Source organism: Astatotilapia calliptera, chromosome 18 (genome assembly GCF_964374335.1).
Source record: "Astatotilapia calliptera chromosome 18, fAstCal68.1, whole genome shotgun sequence".
Classification (NCBI taxonomy): Eukaryota; Metazoa; Chordata; class Actinopteri; order Cichliformes; family Cichlidae; genus Astatotilapia; species Astatotilapia calliptera.
The window spans coordinates 13,277,171-13,297,939 of NC_137439.1; the positions used below are offsets into that span (position 1 = coordinate 13,277,171).

The 20,769-nt window shown below is 40.1% G+C and overlaps 1 protein-coding gene across 1 annotated transcript; it reads left to right on the forward strand.

Moving 5' to 3' along the window:
• The first annotated feature begins 457 nt into the window (after window positions 1-457).
• Window positions 458-20,416, forward strand: slc71a1-2 (solute carrier family 71 member 1-2). The gene is made up of 12 exons (XM_026149023.2): window positions 458-727; window positions 3,531-3,626; window positions 7,277-7,339; window positions 10,048-10,175; window positions 10,310-10,424; window positions 10,511-10,729; window positions 12,208-12,321; window positions 13,206-13,277; window positions 14,106-14,218; window positions 15,941-16,038; window positions 17,054-17,211; window positions 17,320-20,416. Exons 1-12 carry the CDS (start codon window positions 641-643, stop codon window positions 17,530-17,532), a joined length of 1,476 nt encoding a protein of 491 aa, XP_026004808.1. The 5' UTR covers window positions 458-640; the 3' UTR covers window positions 17,533-20,416.
• The last annotated feature ends 353 nt before the right edge of the window (window positions 20,417-20,769 follow it).

Consider the following 20,769-nt stretch of genomic DNA (forward strand, 5'->3'; position numbering starts at 1 on the left):
CTCCCACTGTATTGATTTTTTAATGCCATGCAAACTTTTATTTTAAGGCTACATGTAACCAAACGTTCACCTACATCTATACTACACACACGCACAATCGCTAACTTAGTATGCATACTACACAATCTTAATCCTAGGTTTAATAAAATAGCCATCTTTAGAGTATGATGTTCATTAAATATTTTGAGTTTGAATACGTATTTCCTCCAAAGGAATTTTCTTCACTGGGTTCGAAGAAGTAGTCAGACACGGTTTACGTTTCTTCGTAAACACAGTCACTCTCCAAATAAAGCATTTCCTCTTTGTTACCCGCTATGTGATGCTCACAAATCACCGTGTGAGGATCGATAGCGTTGACATCATCTGAGCCAATCCAACGCCCTGTTCTGCTTCGCCCTTGTATTAGACAGCCAATCGCTGGACGTCATTGCGCCAGAAGGGGTGGGTTGACATCTAGTACAGGAAGCCAGGCTGAGGTGAGGTGGGGAGGAGAGATCACAAAATAGTTAGCTCGCTGCTAGCTGCCTCCTGGAGCCGATTTGCCCGAAGTGCGATGAGCCCAGGAGGCGAAATTAGTGGGTTTTTTTGGTTTTGATTGGCGCAACGATGACCCTCTGACCCCAAGAATGGACATAAGTTAATGATGACGGGGGAGAAGAAGAAGAAGAAGCGGCTGAACCGCAGCATTCTTCTTGCAAAGAAAATTATAATAAAAGATGGAGGAAGGGTGAGTTAAATATTTATTTATCTCCCGTAAGTTAGCCTGCCATTGAGTTAAACGGGCTCTCGGCCGCCTGTGCTGGTGTGTTTATTTCGTGAAAATACGCGAGGTAATGCAGCTTTTGTTGCGGCTGTCGGTGGTAGCGGGCAACGTTGACCGTTAACGGAGGCTGGGTGTTGGGAGGGCTAACACTGCTAGCTGTGGGCTAGCATTTCCAGTATTAGCGGCCTGCGTTAGCTGCTTGTTAACACGTCAGCTCAGGTAACGGTAGGTCGTTGATACCGTTGTTAGCTCTGTTTCTTTTATTGATAAAGCAGACATTCAGTTACCTTTACTTTTAGCTTTTTCACTCTACATTAATGCTAATAGGAACTCACGTTTCTTTAAATTATGTGGCACTAAAAGTACCAGCTGGGACTAGCTCAACGTTAGCTTACAAGCATATGTGTTTAATTGGGCTTATTTTTTATTTGCCCTTACTAGCTGAATAGTTACATCTGGGTAGTTTTAAGGTGCTGTATGCGGTACAAAGCTAATGTGCAGTTACTTGGTTAATCTTATAAGTAGGTGAGGGCAGCATATTTAAACATGGGGTTTGTCATGTTGGTTAAAAACAAGCAGAACACAACATCGGACAACTAAAAACATTGGTATTAGCTTCCGGATTTAGAGCCAATCCCGATCTGATGTAAGGTAGGATAAGTGTACGTTAGCTGTCCAGAGTTTGGTGAGTCAGGCCCTATTGCCATATTTTTCTCCTGTCTCTGGTTTATTGACACCTGTAAAGCTGTAATGTTGTGACATTTTTTTATTTTGGATATTTGTATAAAGTTGCCTTGACTAAAGGGCAACTCCCATACAAGGGATTATATAGGTGATTCATTTAAATTTGTTTTGACTGTTGACTGTAGATGGTGGTGATTCTCCTAAATTAGGCTGCTGGCAGTGTGAGTATGGTGGAGCTGTTATAAACTCAGTGAGGCATCTGTACCGGTTACGTAATCAGTGGGACAGTAATGCCAAACATACTGAAAATCCATATGAAGACTAACAATTGTGATCATAATGAGGAGAACCACTTCAGATGATCACCTTACTTGATGGGGCTCTTTTCCACTCAGGCTCCATGTTTGTAATCAGTCTTTACTGTGGCTGTGACTGGTTCTGACCACTCAGCTATTAAGATTTCATTTATGAACATTGAGCAGGAGTGAATGATAGCATTAGACTCCCTAGTCAATGGCAGTGCATTAAGCTCTGAATGCGAGGCAGGGTGTCATTTAAATGGAGAAGTTGCTGCATCCATTCAGTGACACAGTTAGATGTTGTTCTTCATTTTCTCGGAGAAGCAGGCATCCCAGGGATACAGTTGTGATGGAGCAAAAAGGGTGGGAGCTTATTTGATTTACGCCCCTGTCAGGCCTGCAGGCTAGTGTGGTATGCTGGGAAATTACAAACCGCACAAGAGTCTTTCGGTTTAGGCTGGCGTATTTTATAGTTTCTACAATTATCACACAAAGTCATTTCCTGCCATAATTTGTTCTCAGTGTCCATGTACACGGCATCATGCGACATCTTCACCTTTGCAAAGATTAAATTGAGCTGGAATATAGTGACTTCCTCCCCACGATGTGGTTTTTATAAAAGGCAAAGGGGATTTCTATTTGCGTGTTACTCATTACAGATCTAGGCCTTTATTTTAAGAGTGACCCAGTAAGCTAAAATACTAACTGTTGTACTATGTCATCTGTTAAATCAAACTGTATAATTTAAATTTTTATGAATTTAGTAAATTATGATTGAGTAAACTTGGGTTTTCCCCTGGTTTACAATGGAATTTTGGGTGGTTAACATGATTGGTTTGAATATTGCTAAGAGTTGCCTTAATTGTTCATTTCTTGTTATTTCTGTCTGTTTGATAATGAAAAATCAATTTTAAGCTTCAGGAAATGAAACTCCACTTCAAAGAAAACGATTCTGGAGATTTTTACTTTGCGAGAATGTCAAAACCCATTTAGTAGGCTCCAGACAAACCTCGCATCTCTTGGTAAAAACGAATCCTCTTGATTTACATTCTGGTCATTGTCTTGGACTTAGTGCAATTCATAATGAGGGCAAAGCAGTATAGATGTGTCTTAATGTTGTAAGTATGTAATGCATTAATGTAACCACTGTGCTTCTTTTGCTCATGTCAGCTTGTGCAATTTAGATTTGAACGCTGCATCATTTACTGCAACTTCCTGTTGTAAAGTGCGTTCAGAGAAGTGTGTTGGTAACAAAATATTGCTCATAACTTGGCTATTGCTAGTGAAAACAAATGCTAGTTTAAGTAGAAGCAATCTGAGGTTATCTGTAAGGTCATTTACTTATCTGCAGGCTAAAATACAAAAGAAACATTTCTTACTCAGTAAGTGTCCTTTAGTCTATTTTATTTATAGTTTTCACATAATTTATGTGCATGTTAATCTCCTAATCATTGTCAGGTTGAGTAAATGTAGTCGTTTTATGCAGAAAAAGCATATGAAATACAATTATTTAGCAGTGTATCTGTCAAGTCAAAAAGAAAAAATCCCGTAATTTGGACACTTATTCAAATACAGGGTATGAAGTGAATTTCACTCTTGTACCCATCTGTGGGTTGTTCCACAGAATCAGGCGATGTGGAGTCTGTATCATTTAGCAGATTCCAGCTCTAGGTTTGATTTGTTAATGTCTTCCCACAAACAGGCACTTAAATGCATGTTACGGTCTCTGTTGCTTGTCATCTAACCGCCTTTCTACCTGTATGTCTGTGTTTGTCTCCATTCAGCCTCAGGGAATTGGGGAGCCCAGTGTTTACCATGCCGTGGTGGTCATCTTCCTGGAGTTTTTTGCATGGGGTCTACTCACTGCCCCGATGCTCACGGTAAGCCTAGAGTGTACGCATGCACATACACACTCTGTTATGTATACTGACATAACTGTTTATAGTCTAACACACCCACCTTTCCTCCTTTAAAACCCCAGCCAGCGAGTGGCATTTCTCAGACCATTGGTGTCTATGAATAATTGAATCTCCAATCGATTGAGCAAGACCAGGGTGGCGTGGTTTTGGTTTTTGTGAATGTGCATTGCCAGATGTTTTGCCAGCAGCTAACGAACTGAAAAATATGAAAAGGCCACCAAAGTGTTGTATTGTCTGAGCACTAGTTCTTTGTCTAAAAGGCTTATCAGGGGGTCGCTGGTTGGTGCCGTCAGCCCGGAAAACCACACCATACAATCACCTCGCTGCACCACACAGCAGCGTGGGGTGGTTCCAAGTATTTGACTCACAGTTTGAACAGCGTCATTTAGAGGAACTTCTCTCTAAAATGTCTCAATCAAGAAGTATTTTGCACAATTTCATATTTTTTTTAAATAAATAAAGGGCTAAGATGACTGAGACCAATGAAGTACTTTAGTTTATACCAGCAGGGATTGTGTGTTCATCAAGCCTGTAGACTCCTGGTGAAACAAAGGACTGCAACAACACCACGCCAACGGGGGATTGTATGTTAATAGTTTTCATTCTTCTCACCCTGCCTTTTCACATTTCAGCCAAACTCGGCATTTACTGAATTCTTTCCTTTCTAGTTTCTCCTTGGGTTTTTTTTTGTGCACATTCCTTTTCCTTCTCGTGTAAATGTCTGTGAGGAGAAACTGGTGTCTCAACAAATAATGAGTAAACATCTGTGAGCCACATGATGTAAAGCAGACAGGCTTACGCAACACATGCTTCACAGCAGTCTCCTGTTTGAGGAGCTTGTTGTATGTGTAACTGTTTAGCATTAATTACTGGTTGGATGGGTGGGGTGGATTGGGAGGGCTGTTGCCTTCACAATCCCTGGACAGAGGCAGGATTTGCATTTTAGACTAATCAGAGGACGCCTGAAGATGAGAGCCACTGCTTCACTGCTCCCAGTGAGTGCACTGCTTCATTAGTATCCAGCAGCAACAGTCTTCACAGAGCATTCAGAGTGTGTGTGTTGGGTAACTGACTCCCAGAGGAAAACAGGGGATTCTTAGCTTTGCCATCAGCTTTCCCTCAGTACCCCCAAACAATAATCAGATCCTGTTGTTGTCCCAGTTGTGCTCATCGTGTCCTAAACTGCTTGTTCCTGCGCCAGTGTCAATGAACCATATCTGCCGTGGACTTTAAACCTGTGAACTTCATCTATCTGAACGCCTGTTTCCGTTCTGCACCCACTAATAATGAGCTGCTTGACTATGGCAAAAATCAGAATTGCATTTAATTTGGTTAATACTGAGATCATGTTTATTTAACAGGGTTACTCTTGGACTTGCAGAAAAAAAATAGTGGATTTTTCCTGCCATCAAAAGACACGCTAGGTACAGTCCTTAACAAATTTGTTAGATCACCTGTCGTAAATTAAATGCCAGAGAGAAATAAGTCAGAAACTTGTTTAAAACTGAAAATGACTAAATTAACTGAACTGAAGTCGTGTCTTTACACTCAGATTTGAGCTAGAAAACCAGATTTCTCTGAGAATTTAGAAATGAATCAAACAGATTTCAGGAATGCAAGTCAATGACTGTAATTTGCCATTTCTCTTTTTGTTGTTGTTGTTTAAAAAATTCATGGATAACAAGAATTATTATATTCGACCATTACACTGGGTGGAGTCTACTAATTTTGTTAAGCCCTTTAAGTCCCTACAAAAGAATTTCTTAATCTCAAGAGTGAGACAGAGACTGACAGTTCCCACTTTTTTTCAGCTTTATTTGCAGATTCTTGATTTTTAGCAAATTGGTAAACATTTACTCTTAACAGAGCAGAGTGAAACAAATATGCTATAAAACAGAAATAATCATTTTGTTGATCAGTCTCTAACCACTCCACTCTGGAGATGATAACATCGAGGACAAAGGTTATTTATAGTTAACTAAAATTAAACCAAACAAGTAGTTGATGTCATTTTAGTTAGCTGGAATATAAATGAACACTAGACTTTAAAAAATGTAAAAACTAAGAAAATATTGTGTTTAGGTTAACCAAAATAAATTAAAAGTTTAGTTTAGATTCAACTGACAAATTCTTTTTAATATATCAGCACCTTCAACCTGAGATGCCTTTGAATTTATTGAGATGGCAGTGTTTTATGACATTCGGCCATTTGGTTTGTAGTATACTGTTATTATAACAAACAGTGATTGTGAAACCAACAAAAACTGATGTGAAACTAAACATTTCAGACCAATAAAAACTAAACTGAAGGAGTCTAACCCATCGTGGTTACTAAAAGTGAAACTTAAAACACACATTTGAAATAAATTTGAAACAAAAACTAAAGAAAAACACAAAACTGTAGTCAGCATAGCGCTGAGCAACCCTGGAAGCTTTATTAGTTTAGTAAACTTTGCAGGTCATTTGACTGCTCAAACAAATGAGGCTGTGAGTTTATCTTCCCAACATAAGCAGAACAAAAGCAACTTCATCGTGTTTCCTTCCCGAATAAAATGTGGGCACTCCAACATGTTCGGGTCAGTTGTTGTGGAAAGGAAAACTCAGATTTACTAGGGACCACCGGGAGCATGTTGTCTGGAGCCTTTATGATCTTTGCGCATTTGCAGTTCGATTGTGTTTAGTGCTCACAGGTGGATGGGAAGACAAGTTTGTCTATTGTGTGATTCAACGTGAGCATTGAATCATGTTGTAATAAGCCATTAAAAAATAAAAAAGGAGGGGGAAAAGCCAGGTGCCAAATTCTTTAGTCTTTTTTTTTCCCCCTCCTTTTTTGTGCAAGTTTTAACCTTTTTCAGTGACAGTGAAGTCTCTGGGATCTTTTTTCTGTTTGTTTTAAACATGCAAAGCAGCTACATTGTTCATCCAATCAACCAAGTGTGCCCTTATCCAAGCATTTTCCAAGGGCGACTGCCCAGATGGTTCTTTCATTCTGCCCGGGTTAACCTTTCAAACAAGATTGCACTGTTGACAGGAAAGGACGTCGTAGTGCAGACGTTCTTGCGGTGGCTGGGTTTTTGTTTGGTTTTCCTCCCCCTATCAGCAGCTCTTGACCTTTTGTGGAGGATTTTTTCCAGCACAATAACAAAACATGAAATTAGGACCTTTCAAAATGATCCCTTTTCTAAATGGACATTTACAGCATTCATAGTAAAAATAAATAAAATATTTCAAATGGCCCTTCTTGAAGATCTGCATCAAAACTTTTTATTGAATGAAATGGCAAGCAGAAAAAATAATGTTACAGAATTATATGTGACAGCAATTTGTAAAACTACATCTGCTGTAACCAGTGTAGCAGGGAGACAACGGTTTGTGGTATCATGGAAAAATACGTTTTGTTTTTTTGTTTGTTTTAAATCTGTGCCTTGGTTGGTTGTTGGGGTTTTGTTTTTAAATATCCATCTGTGTGTTAATGAGTAATCTTATTAAATAATAAAATTTGCAGTGTTCCCCCTAAATAATTGTGATCATGTTTCTTGCCATAATTCTGCAGGCTTAATTCAGTGTTAATAAAGTGGTTTAATTTACTTTTATGTGTGTTTGCTCTGCAGGTATTACACCAGACATTCCCCCAGCACACATTCCTGATGAATGGGCTCATTCATGGTGTGAAGGTAAGAGACAGCACAACAAGACAATACAATAACTGGTCCGATTCATGTGTCTCACTATAAGACAGCTGGTTCTTGTCCTTCCTTCTGATTGGTTGTGTGATGTTCAAAGCTGTTGGAAAATGCTCAGACGTCTATGACTGTGTTACATCAGAATTATTGCACCAGAGTTTTTTGTTTTGAAATAAATAAATAAGGAAATGGGAGAAACACCCTTTAACCATCTTATCAGTGTTGAAGTTGCATAGGACTCATAAATAACTACATATAACAAATGTTATAGATATCTGGTTATGTTTCTTGTTATTGAAAGAAAAAGTACTAGTGGATTTATTGGATTTGTAAATCTGCAAATATAGAAGGCACTTGAGGAATGATAACAATCGCACAGTTAATGCCACTAATCAGATAAAGAGTATCCTCAATCTTTAAGCGTGCTTTGGTTTTTGTGTGTGTTTGCTGATAAGTTTCCCCTTCATATGTCATTGCTTAGCCAAAGGTGAAGAATTTTTGTTTTTGCTCATGTGTACATTACGCAAGTTTAGTGAGATTTGTGCAGTAACCATTTTACAAAGACCTTGTAGTTCACAATGATTTTACAACCATTACAAGGGTCATCTGTCCTTCACATTATATCTCACAAAATTAAATTGAGTGTAATCAATTAGGGTTCTTTTTTTTCTTTTTTTAAAGCAGGCTATAATCTCACTTTAATTTCATCACTGTCAATATATCTCAAGGCTTCTGCAGCAGCCGTGCGAAACAAAGTGATATATGAATGGAAATAAAAACCAAAGCCAATTTAAAAGTACCAAAAGAGGAAAAACAAACAGGGTTTTTAAATGACCCCATTAAAATCTTTCATTATTGTTACTGCACCAAGTGGCCAGTTCCCATAAAAACCCAATCAGTGTCCATCATCATGTTTGCCATCAGTGTATTTCCATGTTGAAATATGACTGCAAGCTGTCCAGTAACTGTAGCAGGTTCCCAAGCTGGACTAAGAATAAATGAAGCTCCTTCAAAGGTGATGTAGCGTAAGATAATCTACAGATTGGTTAAGGACATGCTTGTAATCATTTCAAGTTTTTGGTTACTAGGATTTAAGAATTGTGGCCCAATAATTTTTCCTTGCAAAACTGCAAAGCTTGTTAAATTCAATCCTAAGCAAGGTTCCTCTATGACAGGTCACAGCATTTTAAAGATGGTCTCGGTTCTCAGCGTGTGTTGGCCTGTAAGTCTTTATTTATTCTAGATTTAGCATGCCAGCCAGCTAGCTATAAGCGCTCTGTTATTATTTTGTTTGCTCTGGTTTAAAGTTTCCATTAGGAGTAAGTAGGGACTGAGGATGACTCACAGACAGCTGGAAAAAGTTTTATATAATTTTATTTTCAGTCACAGCAGCATGTTAATAGCAAAACTTTGAACATACAGTACTTTGCTGTTCAGTATTTACAATACCCCAAGAGATAACAGAAAGAGAAGGAAAACAAACCAAAGAAATCCTTACAAAACTAAAAACAAACAACAACAAACACAAAAATAAAATGTATAAGGGACATTCAGTGTACAGTTAAATATGATAGTGATATAGAGATATGGTATCCGGTCATGATAAGGTGGTCATTTTAAATGTTTCCATGTACATTAGAAATGGCTGCCATGCCTTAAGAAATTTGGTGGTTGAACCTGCCAGTGTACATCTCATCTTTTCCAAGTGCAAAAACCTCATGAGCTCTGCAAGCCACTGTTCATGTGTGGGAGGAGCTTCCTGCTTCCATCTTAAAAGTATAACGCGCCTTGCAATGAGTGAAGCAAAGGCAATAGAATTCGAATAGTATTTTGGCAGAGTGATGTTTTGAGGTATCACCCCAAAGATAGCCGTTAGAACAGAAGGATCATATTTAACGTTATATATCTCTGAAAAGGTGTTAAATATAGACACCCAATAGTTATGAAGATTGGGGCATGTCCAAAAGGTATGAAGGAGTGAACCTGTTTCTGCTTTACATCTGTTACACAGGGGGTCAGCTCCTGGATAGAACTTGGCTAACTTTTCCTTGGAGGTATGTAATCAGTGTAGGACCTTGAATTGGAGGAGCCCATGCCTGGCACATATCAAAGAAGATTGTACCGCATGGAGAAAAGATTTCCAGAGTTCATCTGTTATATTCATCCCAAGGTCTTTCTCCCACTGTACTTTAAGGATGGAGAAAGAAGGAGATTGAAGACCTAACAATATAGCATCGATTTCTTTAATCGCCCCTCTCTTATCACTGTTTATCTTAATAATAATCCAAAGAAGTCTTCAAGTAATTCCGGAAATGAAGAAAAATAGACTCTTTACAAAGTGGCGAATTTGTAAATAGCGGAAAAAATGTTGCTGGGGAACATTAAAGTGCTTCAGGAGCTGCTTCACTGCTTCAACTCAACAAAGCTGATAGGCACGTTTTGACACAATTGGATGACTCAATTTGGAGCCAAGCTGGAGTCTCTGTAGTAAAATTTCTCATCCAGTACAGCATATTTTGAATATTTGCTGCCAAATATGGAAAAAGTTTTTTCAGTCATCGAGACTTATTTTACAGTTTTGAAACTCTGAGTTCTTGTTTACAGTGTGTGCATGTTCTTGAAAGTGAAGGTTACCCATTAGTAACATTACTGACACATCCAGCAGTATCTTATTCCTCTGTTCCCCTCTATCTTTTCAGGGCCTGTTATCATTTCTGAGTGCTCCACTAATTGGAGCGTTGTCAGACGTATGGGGACGCAAGTCCTTCCTGCTGCTAACAGTCTTCTTCACTTGCGCGCCCATTCCGCTGATGAAGATCAGTCCATGGTGAGTGCAGTATACCGACGGCTCAGTGCTGAAGCTTTGAAACGCCAGCATGTCACTGATCAACATTAACCAAAACAATCTGTAGTTTTAGCCGTTGTGTATGCTCACAGGTGAAGCTTTTGTCTTTTATTCAGGTGGTACTTTGCAGTCATCTCGATGTCCGGTGTCTTTGCCGTCACCTTCTCTGTGATCTTTGCCTATGTGGCAGACATCACACAAGAGCATGAGAGGAGCACTGCTTATGGTTTGGTAAGGAGGCACATTTCAAAAGCTTTTCAAAGGTGTCAGTTAAGAATCTGTCAATTATTTCATCCCTCTTTCCCTCTTTCCTTCAGGTATCAGCTACCTTTGCAGCAAGCCTGGTTACCAGCCCAGCCATTGGAGCCTACCTGTCTGAGGCTTACAGTGACACCTTAGTTGTGATCCTGGCCACAGTCATCGCTCTGCTCGACATCTGCTTCATCCTGATGGCTGTACCAGAGTCGCTGCCGGAGAAGATGAGGCCAGCATCATGGGGAGCGCCCATCTCCTGGGAACAGGCAGACCCCTTCGCTGTGAGTAACACAGTAATCTTTACTGATAAATTTCAGTGTACAGGCTGGGCCAACACAACAGCAGTGTGATTTATTATCTGTTAGTCTCTGGCTTAAAGAAAAACACAAAACATTGTGTGAACACTTACTTCACGCATAATTGAATGTTTCTAATTTTAGCTAAGAGCCTTAAACTGAAAGAACACTTAACACTGTGATTCACAACCAGTGATAAATTAATTGAAATAAGTGAGAAATAATGAGAAAAGTAACTACCCTTTACGTTCAAAGCACAACACAAAAAGTACAGTTTTTTTTTTAAATGAGTCATTAATAATAATCTTTAAAAATCCAAATTATGCATTTAATCATTTAGCTGCTGGTTGCGCACTTCTCAGATCTTGGTGCTGCTGACAAGAAAACAAATGATTTACCTAAAGTTGTTAAACTATTTAAAGCATAACTTCACAGTGTAGTTATGAAAGCTTAAATCCACTGTTGTGTGGCGATATGTATTCCTTGAGACTTTCGAAGTCTGGATTATTGGAATCGTGTCTCTTCCAAACTTAATCTTTTCAGTAGCAAATTTACTCTGTAAGTACTTTGCTGAGCTGCTGTGAACACATAACACTGGGAGGAATTTGTAGTAAACAAGAGCAGTCTGAGGTTTCATACCAAGGCTGATAATTCCAGCATTGACAACATGCATGAGCTGCATCCCTGGATCCAAGAGGATTATCTGGATCTCGATTAGCTTGTGATATTTTCTTGAACATCTAGGTGATGTCTCCCAGTTTTACTTTTCTCAGTTCAATATGTATTTGTGAAAATACAATGTGGATGTCCAATTTTGAGCTTTTTCATAATGCTAAAAAGACACTCTGACTTTAGTCAGTACAGTCCAATAACCGCGCCAGAGGGAGTGTTCGCCCAGGGCGCCAAACAGGCTAGGACCGCCAATGTCTGTTAGCATTTTAATGCAAATCTGTCCAATTATTCCTAGAACCTCATTCCCACCAGCAAAAACTTGCAAAGTGTCAAACTGAATGCAAACTTTGTTTTTGCTCTAAGGCACTGCGCTGTGGAGTTTTTCCTCCCATCTCTTGAGTTTTCCAGTGAAAACATGTTCAGATGAAATATTTTGATGTCCATTAAGAACAGAAGGAATACATTTCCTCTGTTTAACAGAACAATCTGTTTAAATGTGCAGATTATGGACTTCTCTCATTTTCACACAGCGTCTTCAAAAAGTCCTTTTATTACAGAGTCGTTATCATTGTTGCTGATGGTTTGCAGATTAAGATAAAGTTATGTTAGCGTATATATGTAGCACATGTGAAAGTAAAGCTTTAATTTGAACACTTCACCCTTATCGCCCTCACAGCCTTTGCAGCTTATGGCTTAATAAATAAGTATATTTGATTAAGCGAGCATGTCAGAAACCACTCCTGTTTTGAATTCTTGCTCATGTTAACTCTTCTTGTTGCTCTCTTGGTCAGTCTCTGCGTAAAGTGGGCCAGGACTCTACGGTGCTCCTCATCTGTATCACAGTGTTCCTCTCCTACCTCCCTGAGGCCGGCCAGTACTCCAGCTTCTTCCTCTATCTCAGACAGGTGAACGCCAAACTTTCTTCCTCACACATTTCCAGAAAGACCACAAATGCCTGAAATATACACCAAAGCAAAATTTAGACACATCACAACCACTTGGTGGGACTGAGCTGCTAAATAAAAATGGCATTACTGGAGCATAAAGGAGATGCTATAAAAGTGTAAAATATAGTATACTGGGGGGGGGGGGGGTGTTTTGTTTGTTTGTTTTTTATTGAGGACAATAAAATTTATTATTTTACATTTTGGGTAATTAAAGGCTGAAAAGCTCAGGGACATGAGAAACCTGCTGACCACACACTTTCACTTCCACTGCTCCAAGACTGGCCGAACAGGTTTGCTGAGCCGCACGTTTCTTTAAAACTAGAGCAGATTCATTAGGTTTCTCCACAAAATGCTATCACAGGAAAATCATTGCTTTACACCCTAGCAGAAATAAGTGGACGGCTTCATTCATTATGCTGCAGGAGCATACGGGAGCAGCTGTGGGATTGTTTCTGTTTAACTGAAAGTTTCGAGTGGGGGTTTGTTTAGTTTGTGTAAACGGTGTCAGGTGAACCAGTTAGGCAGGTCCTTCACACGCAGGCTCATTTTGTGGGGGGAAGAAGCGACGCTGTCGTTTTGGGGCACCAGGGCTAACACACCCCTTGTCCCCTCTCTGCTGTCTGCATTGATGGAAATAAAAGGGAGCACTCCTGGTGTACTTAGCATAAATACACCAGGAATGTAAAGAACGCATTTTCTCTGAGGAAAAAGTAGTGTTACTGAAGACTCCAACCAAACCCTGTTCTTCCAATGTGCACACAATTGAAGGTTTTATGGTAAGATCTGTGCTCTATTGTTCATGTCCTAACCTGCGATAGCTCAACGCTCTCTCTCACCCTCAGGTCATAGGCTTCTCCTCAGAGACAGTGGCTGCCTTCATCGCTGTTTTGGGAATCCTCTCAATATTAGCTCAGGTACTGCTGTTTATTTACATTTACATCTGATATCAATCATTCTACTTTACTTCCATTAAGCATGACGGTGTTTTGTTTTTTGGTTGTTTTTTTTTTTTACTGGCTGATTTATTTTCTCAGTCAAAATGCTGTCTTTGTAAACTTTATAGACTGGCTTTTGGATCATGTTGCCCCACTTTGATTGGTCTATTTTGATCGGATTTCTTTTTCTCTCATTTATGCTTTTATTTTAATGCAGCGCTGTCTTACTATTCTTACTATCTCTTATAGTCTCTATTTTGTTGATTTGTGTTCCCGAACACAAGTTTTCCAGCATTATTTTCATGTTCCTGAACACAATCCGTCTGCGGTCTCATTTTGCTGTCGATGTCCACCAAATTATTCTTTTCCACACAAAAAAATACCTCATTTGGGGGTTGGAGGCATTTGTTGTGGCAATGATGATTTTACTCCTGAGACCCAAGTTGAAATCATAGATGGGTTAGGCATTAAAAGCCATTTGGTTAGAGTTGTTAAAACATCATTTTTGGGGGTCTCTGACACTTTTTTTTTTTTAGTTTGTTGGTTGACATGGTGACTCTGTGGACCCACATTGTCTGTACAATTTGCTCCCTACATTACTTTTAAAGCCGTGCCGTCAAGAAAAACATGGGGGAGTGTTATGTAAAAGAAGACAAAAACAAAATTTCTCTCATTTGAATTCATGCATAATTATTTCAGCTGCGTTTCAGGACTTGGATGAGAAGCTGTTTAAGTTTAATGTGGGTTTTGATTGTTGTTGATCAGTGCCTGGTATAATTTGGGTCTTTATGTTTTGTGTTCCCTTAGACGGTTGTGTTGGGGATCCTGATGCGCTCTATAGGAAATAAGAACACAATCCTGCTTGGCCTCGGCTTTCAGATCCTCCAGCTGGCCTGGTATGGCTTTGGATCTCAGCCCTGGTTAGTATTTCCTAATGCAAACACTCACATTTCTTCATTTATTCGCATCAGCAGAACTTGAGGTCACCAAGATCCTACTGGTTGAAAATTGGAACGTGTAGTTGTATTTCATATTTGTTTTCACTTCCTCCATGTGTAATGTGTGTGTTCATGGAGCCCGGGTTGAGAGTGTAGCATGGTTTCTCTGGTGACTGCGGTTAAATGTTGTAACACCATCCAGCCGCTGTAATGCTGATTGTGTGCAGAACAGCAGGGCTACAAATGCGACGGAGGAGAGTTAAAGAAATGAAGCCAACGCCTGAGTGCAAAAGCACTGCGGCTCCTCTAGTGGCCATGCTAGCTACAATGCTAGCTACAAACGCCAGTTGGTTCCCGTAGACTCCAGTGCTAAAATGTCCAACTTCATAGTGTTAAAAGCATACTTATAGCCCCTTTGTAATGAATCCATGTGGGTTGAATTTCTTTATACCTCGTAAACACGGTTGCCTCAGTTGGGCGTGGTCTTTTTTGGCAGGTGTCCTAACACAGACAGTTGGACTATAAAACAGCCACAATCTGAAAACATGCAAATACCTTGCGTACCCCTTCAACACAAAATGAAATACAATAACTGTTGTGCCTATGATTTCAAAGAATTGGGGAAGGAAGTTTATCTTGACAAATCATTTCCTGCCCTTTTTGTGACAGTGGTTCTAATCCTTCAGGATTAAAAATAAAAAATAAAAACAAGTAAGTATTAAATGTCTGAGAAAACTTAAAACATTTATTTGTCTTTATTTAACTTTAAAATAATAAGAAATCATCAGAAACACTTAATTTACTCATCAATCAGCACAATTACATTTACTATCGTTAAAACCAGCATCTGCATATCAGGACTGTTTCTCCATTAACACTAAAAGCTTTTCTTATTTTTGCAGATAAATTAGAAAAAACAACAACTTTGTACTACAGCTAGTTATCTATTGGCACTCCTATTTCACTACCCTGAGAGACCACTAGAGGGAAGCAGAGGCTTACCTAATGCTACTATTGTAACTTAAACATAAGATGTAATATTTTTTTATGTGACTCTTTGAACACATAAATGATTGATTGTGAGACGTTAAAACAAAAGTGTAGATATTTAACCCTATCAAACTTGCACTTGACTCTCAGTCAAACAATTAATCGATTTATTTTAAGTCAGATGAATGAAAAATAATATTTCAAGCTTTTCTTGCTTTAAACCTGCTGATATGAAGAACTCGATAAACGACCACCCCGACACATTGATCACGCTCTGTTTCATTTCTCTTCAAGTGTGGTCATAGCAGCTTCAGTTTCTCATGTTGTTTTGGCCTGAAGGAGAAGACGGGCGACTATAATATCTATTGATTCTGAAAGAAAACATTCAGCATGTCTCTCTGCTGCTCCTCTGAGCTTTGGTCAATACTCTTTAAATCGGGTTAAATAAAGGTTAGACTGGCTGTGTCATATATTAAGGGGAGAATCCTCATGTTGCTCACAGAAGGGTAAAAAAATCTGCCTTTAAAATCAGAATAGAAATCACATTCTGATGAAATGCACGTTGACACACTGTTGAAGTTTAGATTTTCAAATAAAACAGGAAGTGCAGCTTCATCTAAAACTAGCTTTGTCATCAGAAAAGTGCATATTTCACAATTTATTCCTTAAAGTATTAGGCAAGTAAAATCTTTGTGTTGTGTTTGGTGACTGTAGGATGATGTGGGCAGCTGGAGCCGTTGCTGCCATGTCCAGCATTACGTTCCCCGCCATCAGCGCCATTGTGTCCCGTAATGCGGACCCTGACCAGCAAGGTGAGAGTGTCATCGGAACAGAGGTCAAAGATGCACAAAAACATGCCTGTTGCCAAATGTCGGCCAACTGTGGTCTTTCCTGAAGTCTGCATGTTCTCCCCGTGTCTGTGTGGGTTCTCTGTGGGCACTCAGCGTCCTCCCACAGTACAAACACATCTATTTTAGGTTAATTGGTGATTCTTTATTGGTCGTAGATGTGAATATGAGCACATATGATCGAAGGTTACAGGAAAAGACCAGTTTTAGATCTCTGTGGGAATCCTGTTCTGACCACTTGCACTTAAGTTAATGTGTGTACTGTCAAAAGTGGTGACCTTTCAACTCGCTTCTTATTTTTGAGAAGGTGTGGGGATCAAGGCAAGTGTTGAGCAAAGCAACGTATTATTATGGCCTGAAACTGCTGCCTCAGCCCACCAGAGTCCGGGTTGTTTCCACAGGATGTTCTGCCACATGGCGATACAGTAGAGCTCACCCTGTGACTGTTGGGGGGGGGAAACAAAAAAACAATCATGACCCTGATCTTCTTCCTCACCTGAGGTCCTGGACACTGTAAACTGCTCAGATGCAGCTGGAGGCCCAGTTTATCACCATCACTATCATCATATTTATTGATCCTCCAGTACAATCCCAGGAGGAGATACAAATCCTGTTGGAGTTGTATCAGGAAGGGCATCCGGTGTGGAAAGTCGGCCAAATCAAACTTGCAACCCCTTGTGAATAAGGGAGCAGCTGTGTACTTGTGTTATTAGAGGGGTAGCTATGCTCCACACAGTGGCTCGTCTACAGTATATAGGTCGGTGGTTGATATTTTTCAAGGGCCAGGAGAGAACATATCATTGTAATAAATGATCAACATAATTCCCTTCATCTGTCAGTGGTTTTAATGCATTAGCTAACCCGTTCAGAACCAGAAACTTGTCCATTTAAATGTTATTGAGTGAATGTTGTGTGTTTCGCGTTCCAATTTTTTTGTGGGGGGATCTACTGAAGGTTTTTCCATATGCGTCTTGTTCAGGTGTTGTTCAGGGCATGATCACTGGAATTCGAGGCCTCTGTAACGGTTTGGGTCCTGCTCTTTACGGCTTCATCTTCTACTTATTCCACGTGGAGCTGACCGACACGGACGGCTCTGAGAAAGGTGCCAAACCGAACATGGCCAACCCCACTGATGAGGTGAGCTTGAATCAGAGATAACATTAAAGCCATCTGCAAGGATGTGTATACAGAATTTCCTTATTCATGTGCTCCATAATGACCAAAGTGTTGTCTTCTCCTTCTTAGAGTGCCATCATCCCAGGTCCTCCCTTCCTCTTTGGTGCATGCTCAGTGCTGCTGTCTCTGCTGGTGGCGCTGTTCATCCCGGAGCACACGGGTCCCGGTATGAGGCCTGGCTCCTACAAGAAGCACAGCAACGGGGCACAGAGTCACTCCCACAGCCCGCAAGGCAGCGGGGCAGAGGGCAAGGAGCCGCTGCTGGAGGACAGCAGCGTATAACCTCAGCTCAGGGGGGGCAGACTCCCTCGCTCCACCTCAAAATGCCCTGCACACATGGACAGATACACATAATTTATCACAAGGACACACACACACCTCAGGCACACGTCACACTCGAGTGCCGCAAAGAGATGTTTGTCTGTTTTGCTGTCCACAGCACAAAGTTGGGCGCTCCTTCCTTAGCAGCCCTTTTCTTTCTAATAGCTGGGTTATTGTGAGGACTTTCTAAAGACCCTGTGTGAAGAAAGTGTGTCGAGCATTATCAGGGCTGCAGTGGAAGTGTGTGTGTGTGTGTGTGTGTGTGTGTGTGTGTGTGTGTGTGTGTGTGAGAGACTGAGCTGGACTCCAATCTTTGGTTTGTCTGAAGTTGTAACAGTGGAGCACACAACAGCTTGTCCCCCCTCCTGGCGCGAAACAGAACTGAAGTGACTTGGGTTTAAAGTGCGAGTGGGGATATATCTCTGATACGTTACTAAATACCTGTGTGACTCTTGATTATTCCTCTTTAGTTAGCCAAGTGGCACCTTCGTTTGTCTGAGAAGAGCGTAACGAACGCCCTTTCACAAGCTAACTTCTGTTCTGATGCTTGTCTTTATGACTACAGCTCTGTTTAGGCATCCAAGAAGGAAACATAGTTCTTCTTCTAGTTGTTCTTCTGTGGGAGCGCAGCAGCTGTTAAACCTGTGAAAGGAGCCTGCAAACCAGTATTGGAGAGGCGCTGCCTAATTGCAGTCAGGGTTGGCAACCAGTTCAGATACAAAAAGCTTTGTTAGGACCAGGTTTTGTTCAAATATCAAATTTCTTACAGAGAGATGACTAGAAGAGACCACTTTATTAGCTCAAAATGGTTTTTCAATGTTTACTTGCCATTCTCTAGATTAGTAGTACAGTTTGGGTTGTATATTTTTCTCTGTTCAAACTGAAGGCTAGTTGTGCTTCAAGTTTTTATTCAAGAAACAAATGTTGCCTTGAAGTCACTTAAGATATATATGGAGACATTACGTAACCTGTATGAAGACCGAGGTCTGAGAAGGCTCTGTAATCTTGTGCTATTGCTCCCATCGGAGCCGTTACACACTTTTTATTCCTTTGTATTCATGCCCTTCCTGTTACTTTGATTCCTGACGTTTATCACCATCAAGTTGAGGCTTACAGAGACACGGTTTTATTTTTAAAAAGCCTCTGGACCATTTGGAGCTGGAGCATTGCTATCAGGATGTCGGTGTCGGCACTGACTGTTTGAATTGATATCATTAGGTTCAGCAGAATATCAGCCATGCTGCTGCAGTAGTAAATACAAAGGGTAATCAGTGTGGCGTAAAGTGGTGGATAAGAATCATAACTGTGTCATATAGTCCCTGACGTTTAACCTGACATGTGTACACTCAGAGGCAGGCCACGCTTCTCCAAATGCCTGACATGAAGCACCTCACAGACGTGTCTGGCAACTTATGTAGAAGCTCTGCAGATGCCAGCCTGCGCCACCTAAGAGGCAGAAACGAATAGCAGTAGTGGATTAGATGGCTGAAAATGTTGATGTCATCCTCAAACAGTGAAGCAAAGTAAAATCTGGAGGTTGTGTCGATGTGGAGAGTATTGAGAAATCTGCAGTCATCCCAGATTTCATTAGTTTGAAAAAAGAGAAAAGAAGAAAAAAAATCCACTTAAAAGTGTAAGCCCTGAATTTTTATTATCGTCAATGCCTGCAGATGTCTCTGGGTTGGTCTGCAGGTCTGAACCGCTGCTGCCATGTTTTTGGTTTTGTTTTTTTATTTTTTATTTTCCCCTGTCAACAGGTGGCGCTGTCTGTACCTGGCATGCCTGTGAGGTGCTTGTGTGTTTTTGTTTTTTTTTTTTTCTTTTTTCGGTCATTTGGATCAGCAATACTGCGTTCCCTTCGTTCACATAATACATCGCCACCTTTCCACATTGTAACTTTGATTTGTGAATGCCTCTCGTAGCTAACAACTGGTTTCATGCTGTTTAACATCTGTATGAACACGTATTTAGTGCCATATCTTCTTGATTTGCTTTTTTCTTTTGTACTGTGTGTGTGTGAATGTACACTTGTGTGATTTGAGTGTTATTGTTGTTCTTTTTATTTTCTCGTCTTCATTTCTTTGACTGAAGATTTAAGTTTTAATGCTTTTTTTTTTTTTTTTTTTTTTTTTTTTTTAATAGCTTTTTAAAACTTCAGTCATTTTTTAGGATTAATTGTCAAAATTGGATGGGAAATTATCAAATGTCCATGTGTCCCCTTTGTTATGTTTGTTTTGGATTTTTTTTTCCAGCCTCTGTCTTCATTTAATAACAAGCATTTCACCATGGTTTGTTAAGCTCATATTTTTTCCCAGATTTCTCTGAATGTTTCGAATGAAACTGAACATGTTGACCACACATACCCTCAATACCCTCAAGGGGTTTTTGTCATTTAAGAGGGGATGTTTTTTGTTTGTTTTTTTAAATCATGTAATTGGAAAAACAGAAAATCAGATCCTGCATAAATTGGTAAGATTCTGCACCAGCCCCCCACCACCACCCACGTGCACACCTACAGCCTCCAAGCAGACGACTGTAAATGTACAAAGATCACCTGTACCTAGAGAAAAATGTATATATTTATTCCTCAAGGAGATGGCCACCTCTTGGTCAATTTGGTTGTATGGTGCAATTATTATAATTACTATATATTTCTCCAGAATTACCTGCTAGCCACTCCTGTTTTTAGTACAATGTGGTTTGTGGCCTGAACCCCCCCTCTTTGTGTGCCTAAAATTAGCCAAGAAATGAGTATGGCAACCTAAGTAAGTAAAATGGTGGTTATTAATGTAAATATGGGAAACTAATGATAAACTATTTATTAAAGGTTTATTGTACAATGAAACGTTTCAGGTTGCCTCTGTTTTCTGGGTGGGTAACACAGGTGAAATCGTGTTAATGTGGCAGTGAGTGAGAGTCTGAGCAGCGATAATCACTCGGTCGTTTCGTTTAAGGCGATGATCCAATAGTTAACGGCTGCTAAATCCCAGTGAATCTCACTATAAACTGGTAGCATTCCTGTTGGGCTTTATTTGCTGTTATATTACTGCCCCCCCCCCCCCCCCCCCCTTTGTTTTGTAATGTAATGCTCTGAGTTTGCTGGCTGTTGGTTTAGTAAACCTGCCCTTTGAAGCTTAATGGTACCACTAATGCCTCCTCCACCTACATTGTGTATATAGTCGTGCATTGACCTGAGCT